The sequence below is a fragment of the Meleagris gallopavo genome, chromosome 3 (genome assembly GCF_905368555.1).
Source record: "Meleagris gallopavo chromosome 3, MGAL_WU_HG_1.1, whole genome shotgun sequence".
NCBI classification, from domain to species: Eukaryota; Metazoa; Chordata; class Aves; order Galliformes; family Phasianidae; genus Meleagris; species Meleagris gallopavo.
In genome coordinates this window covers 26,144,735-26,168,813 of record NC_139406.1, presented here as the reverse complement: position 1 = coordinate 26,168,813, position 24,079 = coordinate 26,144,735, and the positions used below count along the sequence as shown (strand labels likewise).

The 24,079-nt window shown below is 35.2% G+C and overlaps 1 protein-coding gene across 1 annotated transcript in view; it reads right to left on the bottom strand.

The window, feature by feature from the left end:
• The window catches only part of ABCA13 (ATP binding cassette subfamily A member 13), a 196,859-nt gene that overhangs the window by 136,872 nt on the left and 35,908 nt on the right, over positions 1-24,079 (bottom strand). The window contains exons 20-28 of the mRNA XM_085219910.1: positions 23,511-23,683; positions 22,479-22,555; positions 22,098-22,219; positions 19,485-19,679; positions 17,175-17,339; positions 12,857-13,034; positions 11,928-12,067; positions 6,614-6,727; positions 5,209-5,299 (exon numbers count right to left, since the gene is read on the bottom strand). Of these exons, the coding sequence (XP_085076036.1) occupies positions 5,209-5,299; positions 6,614-6,727; positions 11,928-12,067; positions 12,857-13,034; positions 17,175-17,339; positions 19,485-19,679; positions 22,098-22,219; positions 22,479-22,555; positions 23,511-23,683 (1,255 nt within the window). The remainder of the gene's footprint in view (positions 1-5,208; positions 5,300-6,613; positions 6,728-11,927; positions 12,068-12,856; positions 13,035-17,174; positions 17,340-19,484; positions 19,680-22,097; positions 22,220-22,478; positions 22,556-23,510; positions 23,684-24,079) is intronic.

Below are 24,079 nucleotides of genomic sequence, written 5' to 3'. Positions count from 1 at the left end.
AATTTCAGAATAATATATAACAAGTTCCAGAAAAAGATAAGGTCCTCTAAGATGTAGGACTTACAATGTTTCCTTATCCTTCCATAACCATTTCCACAAATACAAGAGAGTTACAGTACTTGAGAGAACCATCTCTTTAATCTAGGAATGTATAGGCTAGTTCTTATCTCCTTGACACTGGAAAAATTTCAAGTAACTTGTAGGTAGAAACATTTTGATTCAAGCACTACATCATAAAAAAACCATGTGGACAAAACTAAAACCTCTCGGTTTTCACTTTGATCATGTTTACAGAACTAATACCTGCATTCCAAGAGAGCTGAGCCTCTGAAAGAGTTCAGACCTCCATCTACTTCTAGAGAATGGTGCTTTAAGTTTTAGAGAATAACCAAATGGATAGCATGAGCTAGAAATAAATCTAAATTTATCCATATTTCATGGAAACAACTGAATTTCTCAGATAATCAAAAGTAAGTTATAAAGCACCCAACGAGATTTCTTCTTAAATTTTTCAAGACTCGCTTGAACATATGGGCTTTGAAAAGGATGGGTGATGATCTCATTCGTTAACAGTGGTGACATAAAGTCCTGGATTGTAGGTGTTACTCAGCAGTAGCATAGGAAATAATACAACAGGAAGTCAAGTAAGTGGAAAGATATGTGTAGAAGTCTGAAGAAGAGACATGATTACCAGTGTGAAGGACAAAGATCAACAAAGCAGAAGCACAAGAATCAGAAGTCCATAACTCAGAAGACAAGCAAGCAATGATAAAGTTCACAGGTTGAGAGGAAACAGCATCAAATGTCTTAATACTATCCTTCAGGAGGGCAAAAAATGAAATACCTGTTTTTATTTATTTTCTGGCACTAGAACAGAGTATTTCAAATATTAATCCCAAGTAATAGGGTTAAGCTATCACTTATTTTTGTAAGTGTGCATACATATATAACCGTATACATATATAAACAGCTGATCCTTAAAAGATTTTAATTTGAAATAAAATATTTCACTGCTAAAAAAAATCTCAGTAATTACACTATTGAATATTTTATCATAAAAAAAAAAATGACTTTACTACTTCCTTGGAGTATGGCACAGTTAAATGTTTCTCAAATTGCATTTCATAGTCTTCAGAAACTTCTGTATTCTAGCATAGAAACAGCATCTGTACATCACAGAATGGCCTAATGGCCTTAATTTGAAAGCTAGTATTAGCTGCATGCACTAAAAAACGCAGCAAGTAGAATCCATAACTAAATTCAGAAAGTAAGAGACTCAGGTACATTATCCTCTTTAGACCAAGGAGCTCAAACTTCTATATGCCATCTCAGGAATATTTGCTTAACCACTGCACTGTTGGCTAGTCTGGATCAGTAACAGTTTGACCATCATGGTGAAAATGGACCACTACATAATTAAATAAAAAAGAAAGAAAAATAGCTTTAACTTTTAAAAAGTTCCCCTGTCATAGGCAAGGCTGCCATACACTAGATTAGGTTGTCCAGGTCTCCATCCAGCCTGGCCTTGAGCATCTCAACTTCTCTGAGCAGCCTGTGCTAGTTCCTCACCACTCTAAATAAAGAATTTCCTCCTATTGCCTAATCTAAATCTCCTCTCTTTTAGTTTAAAGCCATTCCCCATTTTCCTATCACTATCAGACCACGCAAAAAGTCAATCTCCCTCCTGATTAAAAGTTCCTTTTAAGTACTTAAAGGCCACAATAAGGTCTCCCTTCTCTTCCCCAGGCTGAACAAGCCCATCTTCCTCAGCCTGTCCTCATAGGAGGTGCTCCAGCCCTCTGATCATCTTCTTAGCTCTCCTCTAGGCTAGCTCCAAAAGCTTCTTGTGCTGGAGTCCCCAGGCCTCAACACAGTACTCCAGATGAGACCTCACAAGGGCAGAGTAAGACACATGTATAGGAATAGATACAATTCACAGGAAAGCTTTAGAACTTAGATATAGACTTAAGTTTATCTTTTATCTTTCTCAATTATAAATTTAGTAGCTATGAATAAAAAACTCAGCAAAGCCATTTATACTCATACCTTCATGCTTTGTTACATAGAACTCATCCCTCATCTCCCACTTAATTCATTCAATGCACTGCTAAGTAATTGGAAGAAAATATAACTCTTTTCTATAAAGCTATAAGGCAGAAATGCTATTTAAATGAAAGGTAGCAAGAAAAACTGGACTATAGCAGTAATTTTTGAATCAGCATAGGATTCAGTGATGACTTCAGAGCTATTTGTTTGCTTCCAGCTCTCTATACATACGTACATTGAAACTGTTTAATGACAGTGAGGGTAGTAGAGGAAAAAGTCAAGCAGGAAAGTTGCCTGTTGTTTTGTTTGTTTTTGTTTGTTTTAATCTTTGCTGCTACATCCCAGGTCACATGTAGCCAAAAAAGAAACTCCTTAGCCGCGAAATACACTGTACTTTTGGAGAAATCACTGAAGAAGACTGAAAGACAATAGGAAGACTCAGGGAGCAAGAACACAAAAAGAAGAGTTTCCTGCACAGTTGCTAACTTGTGCCTCTTGAGAGGTTTATAAGGATTGCTCCCAGCAAGGAGCTTATAAGCTCTAGCAGAATTGGGCTTATATAAAATTGGTTACACCCAGAAGATGATTGCAAACTGCTGGATTGGAATGCAAGCATAGAGAGATAGACCTGCAATGCCCACAGAAGGCTAGTTTACAAAGCAAATATGAGTTTAAGAAGGAAAACACAAACTTGACTGTCTGCATTTCAATATTTACTTTGTTCCAGATTAGTAAAAACTGGCACATTACCCTGAAAAAAAAAAAAAAAAAAAAAAAAAAATCCTGCCTGCATCAATTCACTCAGCGTCACATGAATCTTTCCAACAGAAGTTGCAGAGTGAATGAAATGTTTCTAATCCTATTACTTAAATTTATAGCATCATAGAGAAGTAAAAACATGCAAGCATAAACACCTTGGATTTGAGCAGAATTAGAAGGCATCTCATTGTAAACATATCTGTAAAAAGAAACATCAAAGTATAAATGCCGAAGAGTGCTCTGACACTCTGGATCAAGATCAGTTTAACGTAAAAATAAAACCTGTATGATATATCACCTATATCGATTTTTCACTTTCTATGATAAATTTATCAATTGTATTGCATCAAAAAAAATTCTGGCTTCATAAGCTATTCTACTTCAATGATTTCCTGTATTTTCAATCCAAGACTATTAAACATTTATTACAGCGAAATGTCCCTGACTGTTAAAAAGCTACAACTTGAGAAATCTTTGTACAGACTTCTGTGATGAAGTGCCTGCAACAGTGAAGATGTACCTTAGGACTCAAAAGATCTTGATATCTTCTTAACGAGATAGTTAGCCCACAGTCTGTCATACAGTTCCCTATCTTAGGTCTGTAGAAACCAAATACATCTGTACATTGAGATTTATATTTCCAAGAGCTCTTGCAGTTTGAGAGATTTTGTCTTCCCTGCTTCTAACTTTCCAGTTCTGTATTTCTGTTCCTGTATTTTAATTTTATTGTGGTCCAGTTTCACCATGATGGGCAAACTGTTTCTGATCCAGACTAGCCAACAATGCAGTGATAACACAAATATTCTTGAGATCGCAGACAAAATTTTGAGCTCCTCAGCCTTAGAAGGATACTGTGCCCAAATCTCTTTTGGATTTTGGATTGAGTTACGGACACTACTTGCTACATTTTTAGTGCACGCAGCAAGTAATAGCTTTCAAATTAAGGCCATCAACTGCTATTAAATCTCAAATCCTATGCACGCAAAAGAAAAGCCAAGAACTTCAGCTCATGCCAACCATGAATAGCATCAGTTCAGAGTAATAATACAATTAAAGACTGAGGATGCATTTCAGTATTTACAAGCTCTCTAGGGCGTTGGTGGATTTTACCCATCTCCTGTCTAGAGACAGGTACCAAAATCAAAATTGCACTTCAGGTACTCAATTTTTTAGTTTTATTTTTTTAAGATACAGACTTAATTATTCAACTGTAAACAGTAGGGCAGACTTGCAGACTTAGCGATCTGTAGCCGCCCTCCCCCTCCCCCCCTTTTTCTTCCCTAGCAGTATGGACCACCCAGCCCCTTCAGGAAAGCATCTAAGAGTTCTTCACAGCCATCCCTCCACAATGACTGAAGCAGATTACTGTCTAGCTTGTAATTACCCTAATGTTCATTGACAAACTACACAGATCTGTCCTCCTTACTACTATCCTTTCCCGAGAAGCATCAAGCCCCCTTGGTGCATGATGTCACACTGTCTGTTATTACATTCTCTGTCACTTCTCTCTCTTCAGTCCTCATGATTATAAGCTGTTCTTAAATGACATTAGACTCTTCCTTGGCATGAATTGTTCCCTCTAATGCTGCCAGTGGCAATCTCCATTAGAATGCACTGACTTACTGATGGCAGAACACATCAGTTATTTTTTCAATTATCAGATTGTTTAAAAATAAGTCTAGCTGCCAGGAGCTCAGTGTCAGGGATAAAAGGGTGTGGATATGGCTGACAGGGACCCAGGGGGACACTACTGGGCAGCCTCTTGGCAGCCTAACTGTGGACCTGCTGATCTGAGCACCAGTCTCCACTTGTAGGGTGTTATCTTTGGTTGGCCACCATCTATATGATCCTGCTTGGCCATCCCAGGGCTGGGTCTGACCCTGATTACTCCAGCAACCTGAGCCTGGTGTTGCTTGCTCCATGATATCAACCCTATCTCATACTTTTCTGGGGCTCAGGGAGATGACATGGAATTCTCTCTCTACTAAGAAGAGTTACAGGCAGCATTTCCTTGTATTGATTAAACACATACCATACCAAATCTGATTTATTTCTATTAAAAGCATATAGATTTTCTTCAAAATTACTGAAAAAATTTACTGCTAAATAATTGAACTCTAGCTACTGAGACATATTCCCTCCCTCCTTATAAATATAGCTCCTATGTTTGTAAGTGTCCCATGACAGTTTGCCAGATTTTTTCAGTTTTCAGTATTACACAATGGAGAAATTTAACACAGAAACTAAGACATTTAGAAATATAGGAGACTAACAATAGATTTCAAGCCTGCTATTTTAATTTCATCTAAGCAAGCAGAATATTGAAATCCAACTAAATGTAGTTCTAATATTAAATTAAAAACCTGATAAGGTTAATCAATGTGTGCACTTTCTTAGACATACCATATACTTGCATTTTTTTAAAGAGTTTTTCCAGGTCAATATCCAGGTTACTTTCCACAAAGTGCTTCACAAAATTGTTTTGCAGTGTTTCCTAAAATAAAAAGTTGTAGATGATGTCATGTTTACATTCACTAAAGAAATACAAAACACTCCTCTTACAGAGATTTCCTGCATTACAGTGGAGAACTCAGTCAGCTTCTCCATGTTTTCAGTCTTCCCCCCTTCAGAGGATAACTCTACCCATTTAAAATAAACTACAGTACACATACTCCCCATTGTTATACTTCACCATCCTATTTTACTCCTAATATTTTAACCTGTTCCACTCTAATATTTTTACAAAACTACTGGGACAGAAACTTATTTTCTTTTCCTGCAAAACTTCTGGGGCACTGAACTATTAGCTCTGGCAGTAGTGAAATAAACATCTTTCAAAACTGGCAGTTGGGAATTCCTTTTATATTGTTTTCAATTCTTTATCTCATTTGCCAAGTTCTAAGGGGAAAAAATGTATTAACACTACAAGAGCTTCCTGGGATTTGCAACTCTCACATCTGTTTACCACTAACATTGCTTACTTGAACTTAATAACAGTTTAGTCAATATATACAGAAGCCATGACAGTATTCTGCTTATAGAACAAGCACAGAATATTCCGACTTAGAAGGGAGCCACAAGGATCACTGAGTTCAACTCCTAGCACCAAACAGTACCACCCAAAATCCAAGCCCTATGCCTGAGAGCGTTGTCCAAACACTCCTTGAACTCCGGCACTTGGGGCTGTGCCCACTGCCCTAGGCAGCCTGTTCCATGCTCACCATCCTCTGGTGCAGATCCTTTCCCTAACCTCCACCTGCCTCAGCTCCTCTGCTCTGGGCTGAACAAACCAACGGACCTCAGCTGCTCCTCATATGTCTTGCCCTCTTGGTCCTTCTCCATCTAAATATCTCTCCGACTGTCTCTTATAGTTCATGTCCTTTTTGCACTGCGGTGACCAAACCTGCACCCAGTGCTGGAGGAGAGGCCGCACAGTGCAGAGCAGAGCAGGACCTTCCCTCTCCTGTCTGGCAGTGCTGGGCCTGATACACCCCAGGGTATGGTTGGCACTTCGTTAACACTTATAACAGCTTCTCATATAACAGCCTACCATGTAAAACATATCAAAACTACATTTTACTGGTATATTAAAAAAAAAAAAAAAAAAAAAAGACAAATATGTAGAATGGAAAAATCCCAGTAATAAGCTCTGAAGTTTGTCAGTATCATAGTGAGGGCTCACGAACTGAAGCTAACATATCTCTTTTTCAATTTTGCAGCAGCAAGACAGATGGATAACTTTACACGTATAGAAATTCATCTAGATCAGTTCATTAGAACATAGAAAACCACACCATGATTCACCAACCTGCAGCCGTGAGACCATGAGGACATTTCCACGGTTTTTAAAAACTTCAGACATCCTTAGCCATGTTTGAGAATAAGTCTTCAAGTTTTCCACAAAACCAAAAGTGAAATTAGCCTAGTTTTTCAAGACAACATGAAGACAAGTGAAAAAGACTGAGCATAGCAAACCACAAGAAACAGGAAAAACCAGCATGTTTCAGATGTTCTGAAACTCCTTTCCATATCATTTGATAGTCAACTGCAAGTACATTTACGTTTTTCAAAAATATTTATTGCAGTCTCTAAATACTAAACAAAACACACTACAGGAAATCTTTTGTTTATGTTTCCTATCTGAGGGGTATAAAAACCTCTATTTCATAATGTCTCTTTCATATAGAGTATCATGGGGGTGCTTCAGAATGCAAAAAAAAATAAAATACAGTTGAGACATCCTCAAAAGAACAATTCTGTAAGCTATATGGATTTTTTGTTCTATTAGATATTAGCATAATGTAATTAAATTTAAAAGTTGGAAGCACAGTCTGGACCACAAAGACAACTGACCAAAAATATTTCTTTTAGAAGTATATTTCACAGAGGAAGTCCCAAGTACAGCAAAATATTCTGCGGATCAGTGAAGCATAAGTTATAATTTCTGTCTTAGCCAGCAGCTAGCAACCATCAATTTCTTTCCATCCTATTTTAACAGATCACAAACATGCTTAATATTAAAATGCCAGAGCAGTATACCTTTGTTTAAATTGGTATTTTCAGTCATAGAAGTGCTTTTAAGAACTAGATCTTTCCATTACAATCAAACTTTGTTATTATGGTAGAAATCATGGAATTTCCCAGCAACGAGTTTCTTTAATGACTTATAAACTGAAATTCAGGACCATGTTCTTGCAATAATTCCTATTAAAAGTACACATTTTTTGCCATAATATTTTAAATGCCTTTTGCAAAACCACTCACCTAGCACTCATAACTCTGCATACTTAAGCATAAGTCAATATAGAAAAAAAACACTTTGTGGTGTTTATTCTTTCCATTTCTAGCACAAAATGCCCAGAGACAGATAACATCATTTTCATGAAGGAATCTGTGCATTTAACTTATATGAGATAGTCTATATCACTTTCCAAGGGAGAGAGATCTTAAATGTTAAAGTTTAGCATTGAATTGGCTAAGCAAGTTTTTCTGCTAACGAGCAGAAAAAAAACTTGTGGGCTGAAATTCCAGCTTTGAACACTAGGAACATGCAACCCACTGTTAAGACAGGAGGTAACAACTTGAAGGAAACCAGAAAAGCTCTAGAGGTAGAAATAGCCAAAAAGGGAGAATTTCACACACTGCAGGTCACACTAGAATATGTGTCTGAATTTTAAGCCACCACAAGCTGGGAGATCAGGAAGATCATCAGGGATCTCAGAAGAGCTCAGATCTTGGTGCTTCTTGAGCTGATTCCCAACACCACAAAAGTTTTTTTTCCTGAGGTCACTTTCAGAGATCTGCAGTACCCATTAGAATATTCAACCTCCTTATACAAACAGCATTTTAGAGAAAGTCTCAAATTGAAGCAGCAATTTAAAAAAAAAGGTCATGTAAATTAACAAAATGAACAGTAAGTCGTTTTCAGGACCAGTTAACATCTGGCCAAATTCTCAAAGATTTCAAGGATAAAACTGCTGAAGTACTGGAGTCAGTGTAAAATAACTTCCTGATAACAAGGTATCAAGGGGCTTGAAAAATAACAAAAATTTATGCTATTCATAAAAGCAAACAAAGAAACAGACGAAGAAACAAACAAAAATGCTAGGGGAACCAGGAGACTACACAGACTAATGATTTTGAAATCTCTGCCAAGCAAATTTTCTTTTTGTGATAGTAATAAGAAGAAATTACAATAAAGGAGAGAAGTGTAAATATGGAATAGAAGTAAATACTGTTGGAAGATATAAAACACTAAAAATTCAAGTGAAGCTGTGCTTCAGCTCTCTGGAGAAGTTAAAGAACAAGCAAATAAGAAAGAAGTAGTTAGCAGAACACCTCACCACAAGACAGTGTGGATGCTACGAGTTTACGTGAGCTGCAAAAAAAAAAAAGTGGACAAATTACGTCAGTAAAATCTTGGCATGTTTTTGGGAGTATTTTGGGACATACTTTGGGACAATATCTGTGGAAAGTATCACTTTACTGTAATATTCTTCAGCAATTTCCTATGCAATCTTTATTGGCCACAGTAGGAGTCAGAATTTGAGGTAAAAGGAAGACTCCTATGAGTTTATATTCTAATGAGTAGCTGGAGTTTGATGTTAATAAAAATTCCCTTTAAGTTTCCTTCTTCCTGAAGAATGGAGATCCATTCAAATAAATATGTAACATTTAAGCTTAGGATATTGCACTTGATTGAAGTTATAGTCTTGAATAACATCTATGGCCCTGTCTGGTCTGAATACGTCTAAGTATCTCCCTGATTTAAGCATAAATAAAAATGTTATTTTGAGCACGCTTCACTGCCTTTATAATGATATCTTTTAACAGACGCGTCAAGTGTGCTTATGAAAAGCCAGACAGGCTACGTAAGTTCAGAATGAGAAGTTACTTATTATCTATTTTTCTAATTGTAATTGACAAAAAAAAAAAAAAGGAAGTTGAAATTGATGGATTTGCTAGACTATTTTTCTTTTATTCTGAATCATCCTGCTACCATTATATATATTCTGACTGTTCCAATTACGAAGAAATAACATTTCGTTTTCCTGAATATAAGATCAACACTGAGAAGATGTATTTACATGAGATCAGCTCATCAGTGGAAAAAAGTTAACAAGGATCAAAGACATCACACATAGTATTCGAACTCCTGGATGACAACTGCAACTGAACATTGTTGCTCTCAACCAGAGCTGCAGCACATCTCTATAATGGTCATACCTATTCTACGCATCAGAACTGTTGACTTCTTAGAAAGCAAAATCCATAACATCACAACTTATCAAAGAATGGTTAGTTACACAGCCCAGAAATTAAACAAGCCATGTGAAATACTTGTAGAACATCCCTTACTATACAAGTATCTACTTCATTTTCAGTTTTAATACCCATTGTCTTCTAGTAGACTGCTGATATGTGGTCACATTGTCTAAAGTAAATTACAGTTTCTATTTCAATAGGATATTTAACTGTGTAAGAGTAAAGGGTCAGCTTTCAGCAGCTGCATTTAGGACCTCTATGTCATTATTTAAGATTCATCTGTGTTGGAAAAATACCTGAGAGGCTTGTGTAATATAAGAAATACAAACACTGTTGTAGAAACATCCCTACTATGTTTGTATTTATATATAAACAGGTATACTCAGCCTGATCTAGTGGATGACAAACCTGCTGACTGCAGGAGGGTTGGAGCTTGGTGATCTTAAAAGGTGCCTTCCAACACAAGCCATTCTATGAATTCCTTGTTAGATATAAATGGCAGAAGTGGGGTGCAGATTACACAGATTTTTAATAAACAATACACAACAGATGTTAAGAGATCTCTGTAATAGATTATTTCCAGCTATCAAATTTTTCATATCAGTTGGCAAAATAATTTTCCTGATTTCAGCTGACATAGATAATTTTCTTCATGGTGTCTGGTATGATGCTGTGTCTTGGCATTAGGAGAAAAACTATGTTGATAACACATTAACAGTTTAGTTATTGCTGAGAAGTGCTGTACAGAGCCAAGACCATTTCAGTTTCTCAGCTTCTCATACTGTCTGATCAGAAAGGGGATGGGGGTGCACAAGGAGCTGGGAAGGGACAGAACCAGATGACATAAAATGGACATAAAGGGGACATTCCAAACCATCTAGCAGCATGTGAAAAAGCTATAAAACTGATGAGACTGGCTGGGCATTGTTTGGTGAGTGATGAGCAATTGTTTTGTGCATCACTTGTTTTATATATATTTTTATTATAATTCTCTCTCTCTTCTTTTTCTGTCTTACTAAGTAGTCTTTATCTAAACCTACAAGTGCTACCTTATTTTCCCAATTCTCTCCCCCATCCCACTGGGAGGAGGTGGAGTAAGTAAAGGCCGTGTGTTTTCAGCTGCTTGTTGGGTTAAACTAAAACATTAACATAGAAGTGCCCTAGGTAGTTATCAGTGTCAGTGGAACATAGGATATAATTGTGTACTCAAAATTGTTTTGTTTTGTTTTATCATTTATCACAATAAAATCTTTATAGAATTTCAATTTATAACATCTTCAGTTTTAGCTTAAGCTTTTAAATCAATTATACTCAACTCTATAGAGATTAACTGTGTCCCAAATTAAGTTATTTAATTCCAAAATATGGCATCACTGAAACTTTACTTCCAATTCACTGCCATTTGGCTTAGTATTTTTTTTTTAATCTCCTAGAGCATAAGTCAGAATACCGCAATGTACTCCATTTACAAAAGAAAAAGTTATCACATTTAAGGTTACTACAGCCTTTTTGTGTATTGTTTACAAGCAGCTTTTTTCTTGATCTTAAATGAATTTAAATTGTCATTCCCGCAATAAATAATGTTGTGATATAGAAATGACATATTTGCAAGATAAGTGCAAAATTAGCACAGAACACTAAGATGTACTTAGAATGAGTAACTGTCCCTTCTTTTACCTATGTGCTTCAAAGTTTGCTGTGAACAAACACATCATTGCAGACAATTATGCTCAAACCAGATAACTTGCCATACCAGACAGTAAAACTGTTTAGTGATATCAAGTCATTAGCGTTCACATATATATGGCATCTTGGCCAGAAATATTTATACTATTAGTACTAAAAACATGATCAGGAATGAAACCAAGATGCCCTGCAGTCTGTTGGATTTTTTTATGCAGCTCAGTGAGGCTTTCGTTTCTGAGTATCCCTTTCCCACAGCTTTCTGTGCTGCTGTGCCCCATAGATAAAATGTTCAGGGCAAAAGTTAACTTGCAGTATCTATATTCTACACGTTGATACAGCATGAGTCGCACTACACCTCTGCTAATGTGCTCTTTTTAATCTTTCTATACAAGGATTACGGTGCTTTGAAAGAAATTCTCCTTTTCACTCTGAGGTGAAACCTGTATAACAAGTAGGAAAAAAAAGTTAGGAGAAATATTAAAACTCAAAGCAGGAAGAAGTTGAGAACTCAGGTGGCAAGGTGGTTCCAGTTTTCTTGAAAGCAATTATCCAACTGCTTCTACCTATTCTGAAAGAAATGAAGTATGAAGTCCTCCTAAATTGAAGTACAAAGACAAAAAAAAAAAAAAAAAAAAGCAATATATAGAAACAGTGTTGCTTTTGATACTCACCTTCTCTATAACCAGGTCAATCATGCTGATGTTTGAATTGTACAGTATCTTCCCATGTAATAAAGGTTTCAGGAAAGTCCATACCAAAGCCCCATTTGAAGATTGTAAAATCTCCTGATAAAGCTTTAGACAAAAAGGAGCTGCAAAAACAAAGACAGGTTTGCGTTTCAGAAAGTCAACACAGGTGAGGTTGGCTTTATTTATTTATTTTTTAAATCTAAGTCTTTAGTCTTAATTTACGATCTGTCACAATGGCATGCCAGCTATTATCAGCTGACACTAAATAATCAGATATCCCAGAATAGAAATTGTTTAACCACTACCTAAAACACAATTAGAGTTCTGCAACCTCAATAATTAGGTAGAAGAATATAGGGAGCTTCTCACATTAGCTGAAAAACCACTTTCAAAATTCATCTGTCCTAAAGGCTGCGTTAGTGCATTATAGAGGTAGAGATATGCATGTAAAACCTCTGCACACAAAATCATTCTTGGCAGCTGATAAAGAATAGATATTTCAACTATTAAAAAACTTATTTTTTCCAGGAAGTTTGCATATTCTACTGCGCAGCACCACCATAATATTATGTTCAAGGAAGAAAGTTATGCAACAATAGATTTTTCCATTTTATACCTCAAAAATGTATTTGTATACTAACTGATATTTTCCTTCAAGTACAATAAGTCTCTAAGGCATGAATATTCTTATTTATTATTTGAAAGGACAGGAAACAACTAGAACCTCTTGTGTCTCATCACAATTCTCTCTCAGTAGCAAAACTTCTATTGATCATCCCTTGTGTTTAGGTTTGCAATATCAACTGAGTTGTCAACTGGTATTTTCCATTTAAACATTTTTTCCATAAAAAGGAAAAAATAATCAAGCTCTGAAAGTATATGTGCATCTTGTGATCAATAGATTTTCTCACTTGAATCTTCAGGAATCCCGTATTTTCCCATATTGTCCTCTAAGAGCCCCGTGATTCTGGGCATATCAACGAATAGGTTTGCATTGCTGAAAAATGGAGATTCTTCTTTACATACTGCCTTGATTACAGACTCAAGCGATCCAACAGCTGAACTTCTGAACTGTCCACCTTGCAAGAACTAGAACAAATACAGGTGAACCAGTTATTTTTTGTAGCTTTAGGGAGTAGTCCTGGTGTTCTCACCATTCAAGGAAATCAACAAAACTAAACTGCTGAAACTGCCTACAAAAATGAGAGCCTGCTGTGCTCTTTTCCGCTTTCCTGATCACCTTTATTATGGGGGAAAAAAAACTATTGTAGTTTTAGTTGACAGGGTCCTGAAAGACAATAATATATTATTACACTAAACTTTGAAAAATACTTGTATTGGGTAAGTTCAAAAGAAATGGAAATATCAAGGCAACTGGACTACAACTTTCATAAAGTCTATTCCACACAAAGTAGAAACAACTAAAATCAATTTGCATATCAATACTCACATTGAAAACAGTCGCTAAAACAAAAAAAAAGTGCATCACAAAAGCCCAGTTTTCAAATACATCTTTTAACTTATTAGATATACTTCTAGTTTTTGCACATTTTGAATCATGCCAGTGTTTACAATTATCACTTGCTCAAGACTAGCATCTAACAAGGAGAGCAATCTGACTGCTTTTATGGCTTAAGAATCATCATTAACTACACTTCAAAAATGTGAAGCTTCATTCTTCTGATAACATGCTCAGTTGCAACTGGTGTGTAGTGGTAAGCTACACAGGTGCGTAAGAGGATACAGCTAGAAGACAATGTGCTGCAAAAGTGTAACTGAAGAATGCATTGAACCACACGGTACACATCACCATTGCAGATGCATGTGAGGAAGAACATAACTTAACAGATAGCATTTTGAGACTGCAAAGGTTATAAACAAAAAAAAGTGTTTTGATATTTTAAGTAAAGAAAATTGACGCTGATATTAACATTTGATTCACTGGGTTGTTTTTTTGTTTTGTTTTGTTGTATTTAACAGCAGAGTCATATTTCAAAATAGTACAGTTCTTTACATAAATAACAGATCACAGACAGTTTAGAGGTTATGCTGTTAGAAACTGTTTATTATGATCAAAGCATTTACTCAAGTGCCAGGTGCTTCTTTGTTAATTTCTGGAGAAATATACTAACGAGTGTTATTTAAAACACCTGACATCAGAATTTGACTTTTTGCATATGTACATAATAAACAAGTTAAATTTAGATTTCATAACACCATTACCTACAACTCTGGACTCAATATGCTGGTAACAAGGAATAAACTCCATAAACTGAATAAAGTAATTTTGAATCCTTCTTTGTGATGGCACAAATCAGTTACCTGATTTAAAGTAAGCCAAGATAATTCCCAGTGCTAAACATTATTATCAACTGAAATCACTAGTTGCCGTTATAAAATAAAGTTTCCTGGGTATGTTACTGATCCTTGATGAAATAAGAGGTTCAGATGTATGCAGCTGATGGAAAAGATGACTCCCAAAACTAGCAAGCCATTTTAGTAGGCATGGATATGAATAAACAGAACTACTAGTCTCCAGCCATACCTCCCCTAAGGACAGAGCATATCTCTGAGCCCCAACATTTAAGATTAACCTTAACACAGCATGTGAAGATAATCCTAGCATGTGTGAGACAATCAAGAGATGGTAACAGAAAAAAAAAAAAAAAAGCTAGAAAAAATCCATTTAACCTAGGAAAACAGAAGAAGACTATGATTTGTCTTCTACAAACACATAGGCAACTCAGAAGTTTTAACAGCTACATGACATTTTTTATACAATAATAAATTTGCTAGTGTTGGATAAATTGAAGTCATAATTTTATATATTTGTAACTTCAAGAAGCTTCTCAGTAATTATAGTCTTAACACAGTGCTTGTTACATTAAGCAGAGGGATAACAGAATTCAGTAATTCAGCATATGTCGTTCTGTCCTGGCCTTACCTAGTCCTGAGAAACAAACAGGCCAAAAATTCACATTGGCATAAAAGTAAATAATTTATAATAACGAACAAACGAGCAAAAATCATGATTGAAATCAGCAGCATTTTTTCCCTCAAGGGAGTTACCCGTTCACTCAATGAGAGTAGCAGTAGAAAGCAGCTCTGTATTCCAGTTATTACTGGCAGAGACTCAGTTTTTATATCATCTTTTACTGAAGTGTGTAGAATACCAGATCAACTTCACACTTTACAGATACTAAAATATTATTTCTTACTTTTCAATTTGTCTTTGAGACAAAAAAAAAAAAAAAAAAAATCGACATCCATTATTTTAAATCACACTTCAAAAATTTTTTTCAATAAGAAATTAGGAAAGGAAAGAATCTGTCTTACTCTATGTTGAATTTCTATGTATTTCTTGCTTTAAAAAGCTTTGCTGCTTTAATTGATGATCTTTCCAAGTCTCTGAACTCGTCGCTGGCTATCAGGAAAATAAAAATCCAAAAGAATAGATTTCTTTGAAAGTAGAGGAAAATATTTAAGGAGAAAAGCACATACACAGTTTAGCCACACTTATTTAGTAGCACAAGATTGGCCACTATAGAAAAGACAAGAAGAAAACAAAATAAATAAGAATTAAAGGTAGTTATTGGAAAGCAGAAAAATGCAGTTGACCCTGAAAAGGATCTCTGTATAGCAATGGGATACAGATTCTAAGGAGCAATAGTAGGTAATTAAGAAGAAAAATTGGCTCACTCCTTCCAACAACCAGTGACAGCTCAAGAGAAGTATAAACTCTGTGTAATACTACTCCCTCAACTGCTAATCCTTGAATGAGGGTGAGGAGGGGTCGATCCAGCCTCCAACCCTTCCAATCACTCATGTACATTGCATGCACCTGAGCCTCCTGAGTTAGCCATGCTATCTCACCTGGTGCTTAGCCATTGGTTCAGGCTGTGACTTGGCAATTCCACTGCAGCACTAAAAAATAAGCAATTTTTACTTGTTCACAAAAGAAGGAACCGTTGAAGACAGAAGGGCCATTAAAAACATCATATAACTGTTTTATTTATTAAAAAAAAAAAAAAAAAAAGCAAGAGTTTTAATCCTTGACAAATGACTACTTGGCAAAAACAAACAGCAACTTACCACACAGACAAAAAAGAAACAAAGATTTTTTCAGAATACAACAAAACATGGCAAGACGTAAAAGAACAAAAAATCCTAGTGTTAAATCTACTGTAATACTGAATAATATGGGTTCCCATTCAGCAAAGATCAGATCTGTGACCAGATGGCCCTCTGCTGTTGGAATAGTTTTAAAAAAAACATTTTAAAATGGTCTTTGAGAAGTTCTTTTATTAGGTAAGCACGCAGGATTTCGCTCTGAAAAGAATGCTTTCCTTGTTGGAAGGAAAATCTTAAGTTGACATAATCAGAAGTAGTTAAAGGAAAATTCAAAAGATGTAACCTTCTGATGAAAACCACCTTTCTGGAAGTCAGAAAAGTACTCTGAAGAACAAAACCAGAATAAATATGCACAAATCATCATTTTACAGCAATGTCCTTTAGTCATACAGAAGAGCAGTTCTCAAGAAGATTCAGATCACTAGGGACAACAGTGCATTTAGGCAATGCTTATTGTAGATGGCAGCCACTAACAAGTTTGCAGTTAACCACTGAGGAATCTTTGTCATTTAGCACCAGATTCAATCCTAAGCTTTCAGTGCAGCAAATTGAGAAGGTAATGCCAGAATTGTCAGCAGGTCTTCTTATGAAAACGGACTCTTCTTGAAAGGTGGAAACTTTTTTCTAATTTATTTAATTAGCATTAAATAGAAATTAAGATCCACCATTATACCAGCAATGTGTACACAGTAACTTTAAGAGCAGGGACAAAAGGAATAATCATCTCATTTCATTACACATTTATTTCTTAATGGCAAGTAGAACAATGGCATAAAAACATTAAAACAGACAAAACAAGAATTTCATAGAAGATTCAAGAAATGCACGTGCCATCTTAACTCTTATCCCTTAAAAAAGTAAAGGTACTTCTTATCAAAGTAGCTGCTAAACAAAAAAAGAAAACAACAACAAAAAAAAATATCTTCATTAACAACATCTTTTACAGCATGGTGCTTCAAAGGACACTTTTTCTCTAAGTTCTTAACTTTCTAGTATAGAATTCTAGTATAGAATTTCTACTAGCAATCCTCCTTCTTATCGTACATCCCAAACATCAAAATGAAAATTAAGTTCACACAGTGAAAATCATACACATACCTGTTGCAGTGCAGAGATGTCAAACATACCAATGTTTTGAATTGCTTGAAGGAACACTGGGAGGTTTTCCATTACATGCTGGACTTTATTAAGAAGAGAGCTGATACTAGAGACCACCTCCAGTAATGTGCTTAGTACATTGCTCATCTCAGATGGTATCTTATTCTTGGAAGAGAAGGAAAATACAAGGCAATATATTTCATGTAGAAGAAGGAATTTTAAACTTTTGATGAAACATTCAAAATTATTTTATTTCTAAACCTGATTATTAAATGTTCCTGCAAACCACATTTAAAAAAACTCCCTAGTATTCTCAAAATTCACCTAAAGAATTCTATCTAGAAATTCTAGAACTGGCCTAAGACAAATTAGAAATGTAAATCCAGGTTATATGCTTATAGCTGCCAAGATGGAGAGCTGTCCTACCCAACTTCCACACTAATGGTGTCTGCAACATTCTGCCTCCTTAGAATCCAGTGTAAATGATATCTTTTCTTTCAACAGGTTAAGGGTGTCTAGTGCAACAGTTTAATATTTTTAAAATATAAGTTAAATTAAATTTAGTAGCTTTAGGAATCATATTAGAAAACACACTTTTCTTTCATATTGTTCCTCCCTTTCCATTTTTAGTATATAATGCCTTTTACATAAAATAATTATCTGCATTTCATTCCTTCCTTGACAGAAGTTCAACTGGCCTTATGCTGCTGTTGCTATGCATGTTTTGGCACTGAGAGTTTGCCTTCTCTCCTTTGTTTTTATAGGACATTTTGATATTATGGTAATATAAACTGATTAAGTTACCTGCCTATGCATGACAATAAAAAACAACATAATCTCATTATATACTTCCATCTGCTTCTTCTATCTTTATTGTATCCACCTGTCTTTGAATAAGACACTTTCTACTATAATAATGTCTACTCATAATATTCTTTTCAGATTTCACTTACACTCATATATTAAAAAAGAATACCATGTAATAAACCTGTATTTGATTAAAAAGTTAGCAAAACTTCCACAATAGTTTAGGATGAGCTGAAAAAATTTTTTTATTCTGTACTAGGAATTCATTATGCTTCACTAGAGTTCAGTAGAAAAGAGTACTGTTTTTTCTTCCTTTTTGCCACTGTAGGCTGGCATTCACTCCAGAAAGCAGAATTTTATTCTTGGAGGCATTATTTTCTGTTGTTTTTTTGTTGTTTGTTTGATGTTTTTTGTTGTTGTTTTTTATAGCTTTAAATGCAGCACAAAATAAATACAGGATCTATAGTTGTCAAAATATTCTTCCTGACTATGCTACAAGTATCTTTCCACTATTTGTACTTAACAGTATTTTATTTTCAGTGACCCAAAAGATCTGAAATAAACAACTATGACCATTCCATCCAATAATTTTTCTCTAACAAGTGGAAACATCTCACTGAAAACCCACATTCAATTCCAAATAATCTATAAATCTCGACACAGCACATATTTGCTGCAGACTGCTGCATCCCCATCATTTTAATTTTGGCACTGTATTATTCCCATTATTTTCCAGGAGTATACAAACACTGTCTTCTATCATGATCATAAGTTCTCTAAAACTCTTCTACCGGGGAAAATTACTGTAGAGTGTTTTCAGTTAGAATAAACAGAGTGGATACCAACAGACAAAGCTGCAATTGTCATCATTCAGTTGTGCTAAATGTTGTTAAGAACCACAGAGACGTTCTGAACCAGTCAAAGTTATCTGACTGAGATCACATGAAATATGGCTGGTTTGCCCTTACAGAGAGAGTCATCCTGTGAGCTGGAAAAACATATTTACATCATTCCTGAAGAAACCACCTGACTTTCCAGCAGGATTACTACAAAAAAATATGTTCCAGGGTGATATAATTTTGTCTTAGGAAATAAGTTTGTAATGCACATAATGAGGATTCTTATGGTTGTTTTTCATTCCAGCGATGTCAAATCAGTGTTTCACACACAAAAATTAGCAAGTGACTAATCATATGAACTGCAAACTCTGCTAAATCTCTGACCTCTTGTGTTTTCTCTGTTGCTTTCATAATTAACTCCTCACTGATCATTTTTCTGAGGAAGCGAGGTATGGAATACAATAAGATCTACCAACCCCGTTCTTCAACTATGTTGGCTTTGCTGAGCTAAATGAGGACAAAAAGGATCACATGGCCAGTGCTAGCTTCCACAGAAAAGAACACTTGAAGCAACAAAATACTATATTTGTTAATTGAACTATTTATCTCCCTGCATGCTTTAAACCACCTTCAAATGAAAAGCATAGGAACTGAATGATCTTACCGTGTAAATTATATGACGTAAGTTCAAATTCTGTATAATCAGTACAAATGTGGTGTACAAATCCAGTGCTGGTAAAGAACATAATTCTTCCACTGCCAGGGAGGTATTGCTCTTTTCAGATAGCTTGAGCAACAGGCTAAGTACTTCTTCATCACATCTTTGAGTGAAGGTTACCACAAAGGCACTGTAAAAAACCTATCACAATGTATACATATTAAAAGTTTGTCTTCCTGGAATGCTTGACCTTCCTCTGTAGTAAATGAAATGAGAATTTTTCAAATAGCATAGCAATTTGCAGTTCTCAACAAAACAGAAAAAATCCAGCTATCAGATTGGTATATTCTCACTTTATATTCTTATAAACAGATGAATGTTTGTAAGAAACACACTTCATTTTTATTTGTGAACAGGTCAATTATATGGTCATTGATACTTTAAAGCAGGCATACTTAGAACACTGTCTATATATGTTCTAGTAGATACACTTCTTTGTAGCAGAAACACCTGAATATCAAAACACAGATATGTGAATCGTAAAATCAAACAGTATGGACTTTTTTCAGATCACAGATTTAACACTTAGGGATGCCTATATGACACAGTGATCACTCTGAGCCAGCTCACATTTCTTAGTCCAACACTCCTTTGAGGTGTTATTGTTTAACAGAAGGGACAAAAGCAGACCTAGGTAAGACAATAAAATTTGCTGAAATAATGATTTTCTTTTCTTCTAATAAAAATGTTACAGAAAGACAAATGCTTTCAGCCCAGATGTATAAGCAGTTCTTATCTTCTCTTTCTCATGAAATGTCTGGAAGAAAGCAAATGGCAGTCCAGGAAAATGACAGTTTAGAGCCACAGTACAGAACTCAGGGCTCCATTGCAGTACTCCCTGAGACAGCATCCACTTGCACTTCTTCCATTTAATGCTGATAGCAGCACCCAGTGATGGAGACGATTCACAAGAAAATCTAACTAGGACCCACAGTTGGCCAAGATATGCAATTTAATTCTTTAGTTCCTGTGAACATTTTATTCTGCAACCTTTTGAATTTCAGACTTTTTTCCATAATTTTGTCATAGAATCATGATGCCAAATCATTTCCTATACTTTTAAATTTTCACTTTTTGTTTGTGCACATACAGAGACCAGAATATGAGTGTAAATAGAATTCTGCCTGTAGCATAAAAAGGTATTGATTTGCATTTCTTGTTTTGATGGAAATCTGACTCTATTATGCAATTTGAAATTCATATCCTTATTCCCACATGAACATTACAGTTTCACTCCAGTTCTTATCCATTCAGTACTTTATCTACTGGACCAAGTCCTTCTAAATTCATTTTGCAGCCTTGTGAGTACCAGAGCTATGCCAAACACTGTAAGTTCAGTAAATAAATGCTTATAATCTTGAGATTAAAGGTTTTGCATAGTTTTAAAATACAATCTCATTGCTATAAGAATGGCTAGTGCATAACACTGAGAGAGAAAGCTAAGGGCAGCAAGCATGAGGAGCTTACAGGCTTATTCTTACCACCCCAGAAACAAGCACAGTAGCACTATATAATCACAGACATATACAGCTGCACATGCCTGTGAGTGTCATTAGTTTTTTCCAACAATGGCAACATAAATTATGCTTAAAATAGTTTTAGCTTAAAAAATTATTTGTATATAATCACTAAGAGACACAGGTCTTAGTGCTCCAATTGAACAGGGGGACGATTTCAAAAAGAAGATAGGAAATCATTGGAGAATTGAGTCAATTAACATTATTCCAAAAGATCAAGGTGCGCAGAATCCCATTTAACTGAATCACTTCCAGATGACTTCTCTCATTACCATTTATGGTATCAAAATAACAAGCTAACAATAAAGGCAGTCATACTGCCAAAAGAGTAGAAGAACAAATAATCTGTAAGTAGTCACTACTGTGTGAATTGCCTTTTTAATAGCCACACTTTTCACAAACAAAATTTGCAATCATTTCTGCAAGTAGAACATCAGTGACATCCAGTGGCTGCTTGATTGACCTCATCAGTTTATGCCAAATCTTTTCAGTCACACAGGCATTAACGGGAAAGAAAACCTTCAGTTAGTCAGCAGTTATTATTTCTACTGTATGATCACAGGGATCACAGGAAACAGCTGCAAATGTAATACACACAGGCCTTCCCTCAGAGAACTTATTCTATCCACTCTTCAGACAATATGCAATGGACAAGTAAAAAAGATAAATAAAGGTGAAGTAAAATTCATGCAAAAAGATAAGAACAGTGAGGAGCGCACCAAAGAATACAAAAAAAATCTGACTACTCTGTACAAGACTCAAATGAGGGAAGACAAAAACCAACAGAACAGCAAAACTCAAATTCAGTGTCAGCACAAAGTGAAACATTTGCTGAGTAATGGAGCACACTAATTTAGGCAAGACTGGTGCTACTATAAATTGTTGTCTTAATATTTCACATTGTTGTTTTCAAGTCCCAAATCTCATAAACTTCCACATAGAAGTTACAAATGAAAACAGAAGATTCCACACATAATTCATCTTTTATTTCAGTTGGCTCTGGGTTATTGTTTTAATTTAACACTTCTTTTTCAACTTTTACCTTTGAAAAAGAGATACTAGCTTCCAAGATGCTACTGATAGTTTCTTCAGAAATGTTGACGGAAGAAAGAATGTCCAGCCTCAATTTAGTAATATTCTGCACATAATCTTTGACTTTCATATCTGCAAGAAAATAAAAATAAGAGCTATCCCACCTGCTTAACTAAGTTCACCAGAAACTGCAGCCTCTTCTCTGGATTTTTTATGAGATGGCATAAAGGGCATTAAAACTTCATATTGTATAAGTTACTTCTACATCAAATTTAAAGGTCACTCTCCATAAAGAACATCCCTCAATAGTTTGCAAACTACATCACTGTCTTGCAAAAAAAAAAAATAAAAATGGTTGTGACTCAAAGTGTTGAAGAAAATCATAACTCACCATTTAAAAGATTAAAATTGCTGAGAAAAGCTGCCACAGGATTTTCTGACAACCATATCTCCCAATTTTCAATCAGTCTGCAATGATAACCAAAGATTCACACTTTACCAGAATTAAATCACTGACTTCAGCATGTATATGAAGTATCATGCACAGTGAAATAGTCCTGAAGAAAAAGGTCAGACACATTATGCTCTGTGCGCACATTGCACGTGAAGAAAGCACCTCCACACACTTCTGTATGCTGCTTTTATGTAATGCAGAGACTATCGCATCTTTCCCTGAATCAGGATGTCATGATGGGAAGATGTCTATGCTTGTAGTGCTCTACAAAAAATGGCTTACGGAGAAGCATAGGTCTAGTAACATCTCACTTCCATACTTTTTACTGAGCACAGAGTTTTAAAACCTAGAGATGCAAAGCATTCTCATTACAAATTAATTAATTCTAATTCTAAGCAGAGAATTCAGAGCGTTCACACGTCAGAAGTTATGTACTATATAAACACTGGATATTCATCTGCAGTCTTTAAGAAAAACTCCACTGCCCACATTTCTCCATGTTATTTCAACAATTCACACAGACCTTTAATCCTATTATAAAAATAATCAAACCACAATAGCAACAATTATAAGAGCAGCCACTTCTAACTGACAATTAATTTGAAATACAATTAATTTGAAATACGTGGTAGTTGTTTTATTAAATTACTTAAAATCTATTATTTTTCCTCAAGTAATTAAGCAACTATTTGAAATTATTTGGAGCTCAATCCTGACAGTTTATGAGCACTCATGAACCAAAAGATTAGATTGACTGCTCAGCAAAAGTATGAAGTAACCAGAATTTTGCTAAATAGCAACCTAAATAATATCTGCATTGTATTTTCTCAATTTTCAGTTACACAAAAAAAAAAAAAAAAAAGATACTCTGATTAAAAGTATTTATCCTGTAACTACAAAATTTAGAACACGTGCACAAAATAACATCACAAATAACCATTTGGAGTACTGAAATGTAAAAGGCTTTACTTTTGCAAGCGTCTCTGGATGTTCTCCAACATTACTTGACAGTCACAGCTGCCATCAGTAGTATTCTGTAAGGCTCTCAGGAAGCTTTCTAGATTATTAGAAAGTTTCAGGTTTATATACACCATGCTCTCACAGTCTCCCCTGTTGAAAGTCATCCACATTCTTTCAATACTCTGCAAAACACAGCAATCATTTTGTTAGCAAATTCATGAGGTCATGTTATTGCTTGATAGAGGTAGTCTTGGCAATCTAATAATGCATATTTTCAACAAGACAATATGGATAAAGTATTACTAATTTACTCACTTCATTTGAAACTGGGCAAAGATTTTCCAGAACCCAAGAGTTCTCAAAGATTTGAGTTTTGGAAAAAATAAAAATTTTTGTGAATTGACCTAACATCAAGGGGGTTCATCCAATAACAGAAATTTCAACACTTTTACCAGAAATTTCATTTCAATGAAATTGTTTTTATTTTAGGCTAACCATTTTCTTATTTCCATCAGCAAACTGAAAAAGTAAGAGCTTTCTTGCATCATGCTTTGTGTAGTTTTCACTTATTTTTTCTC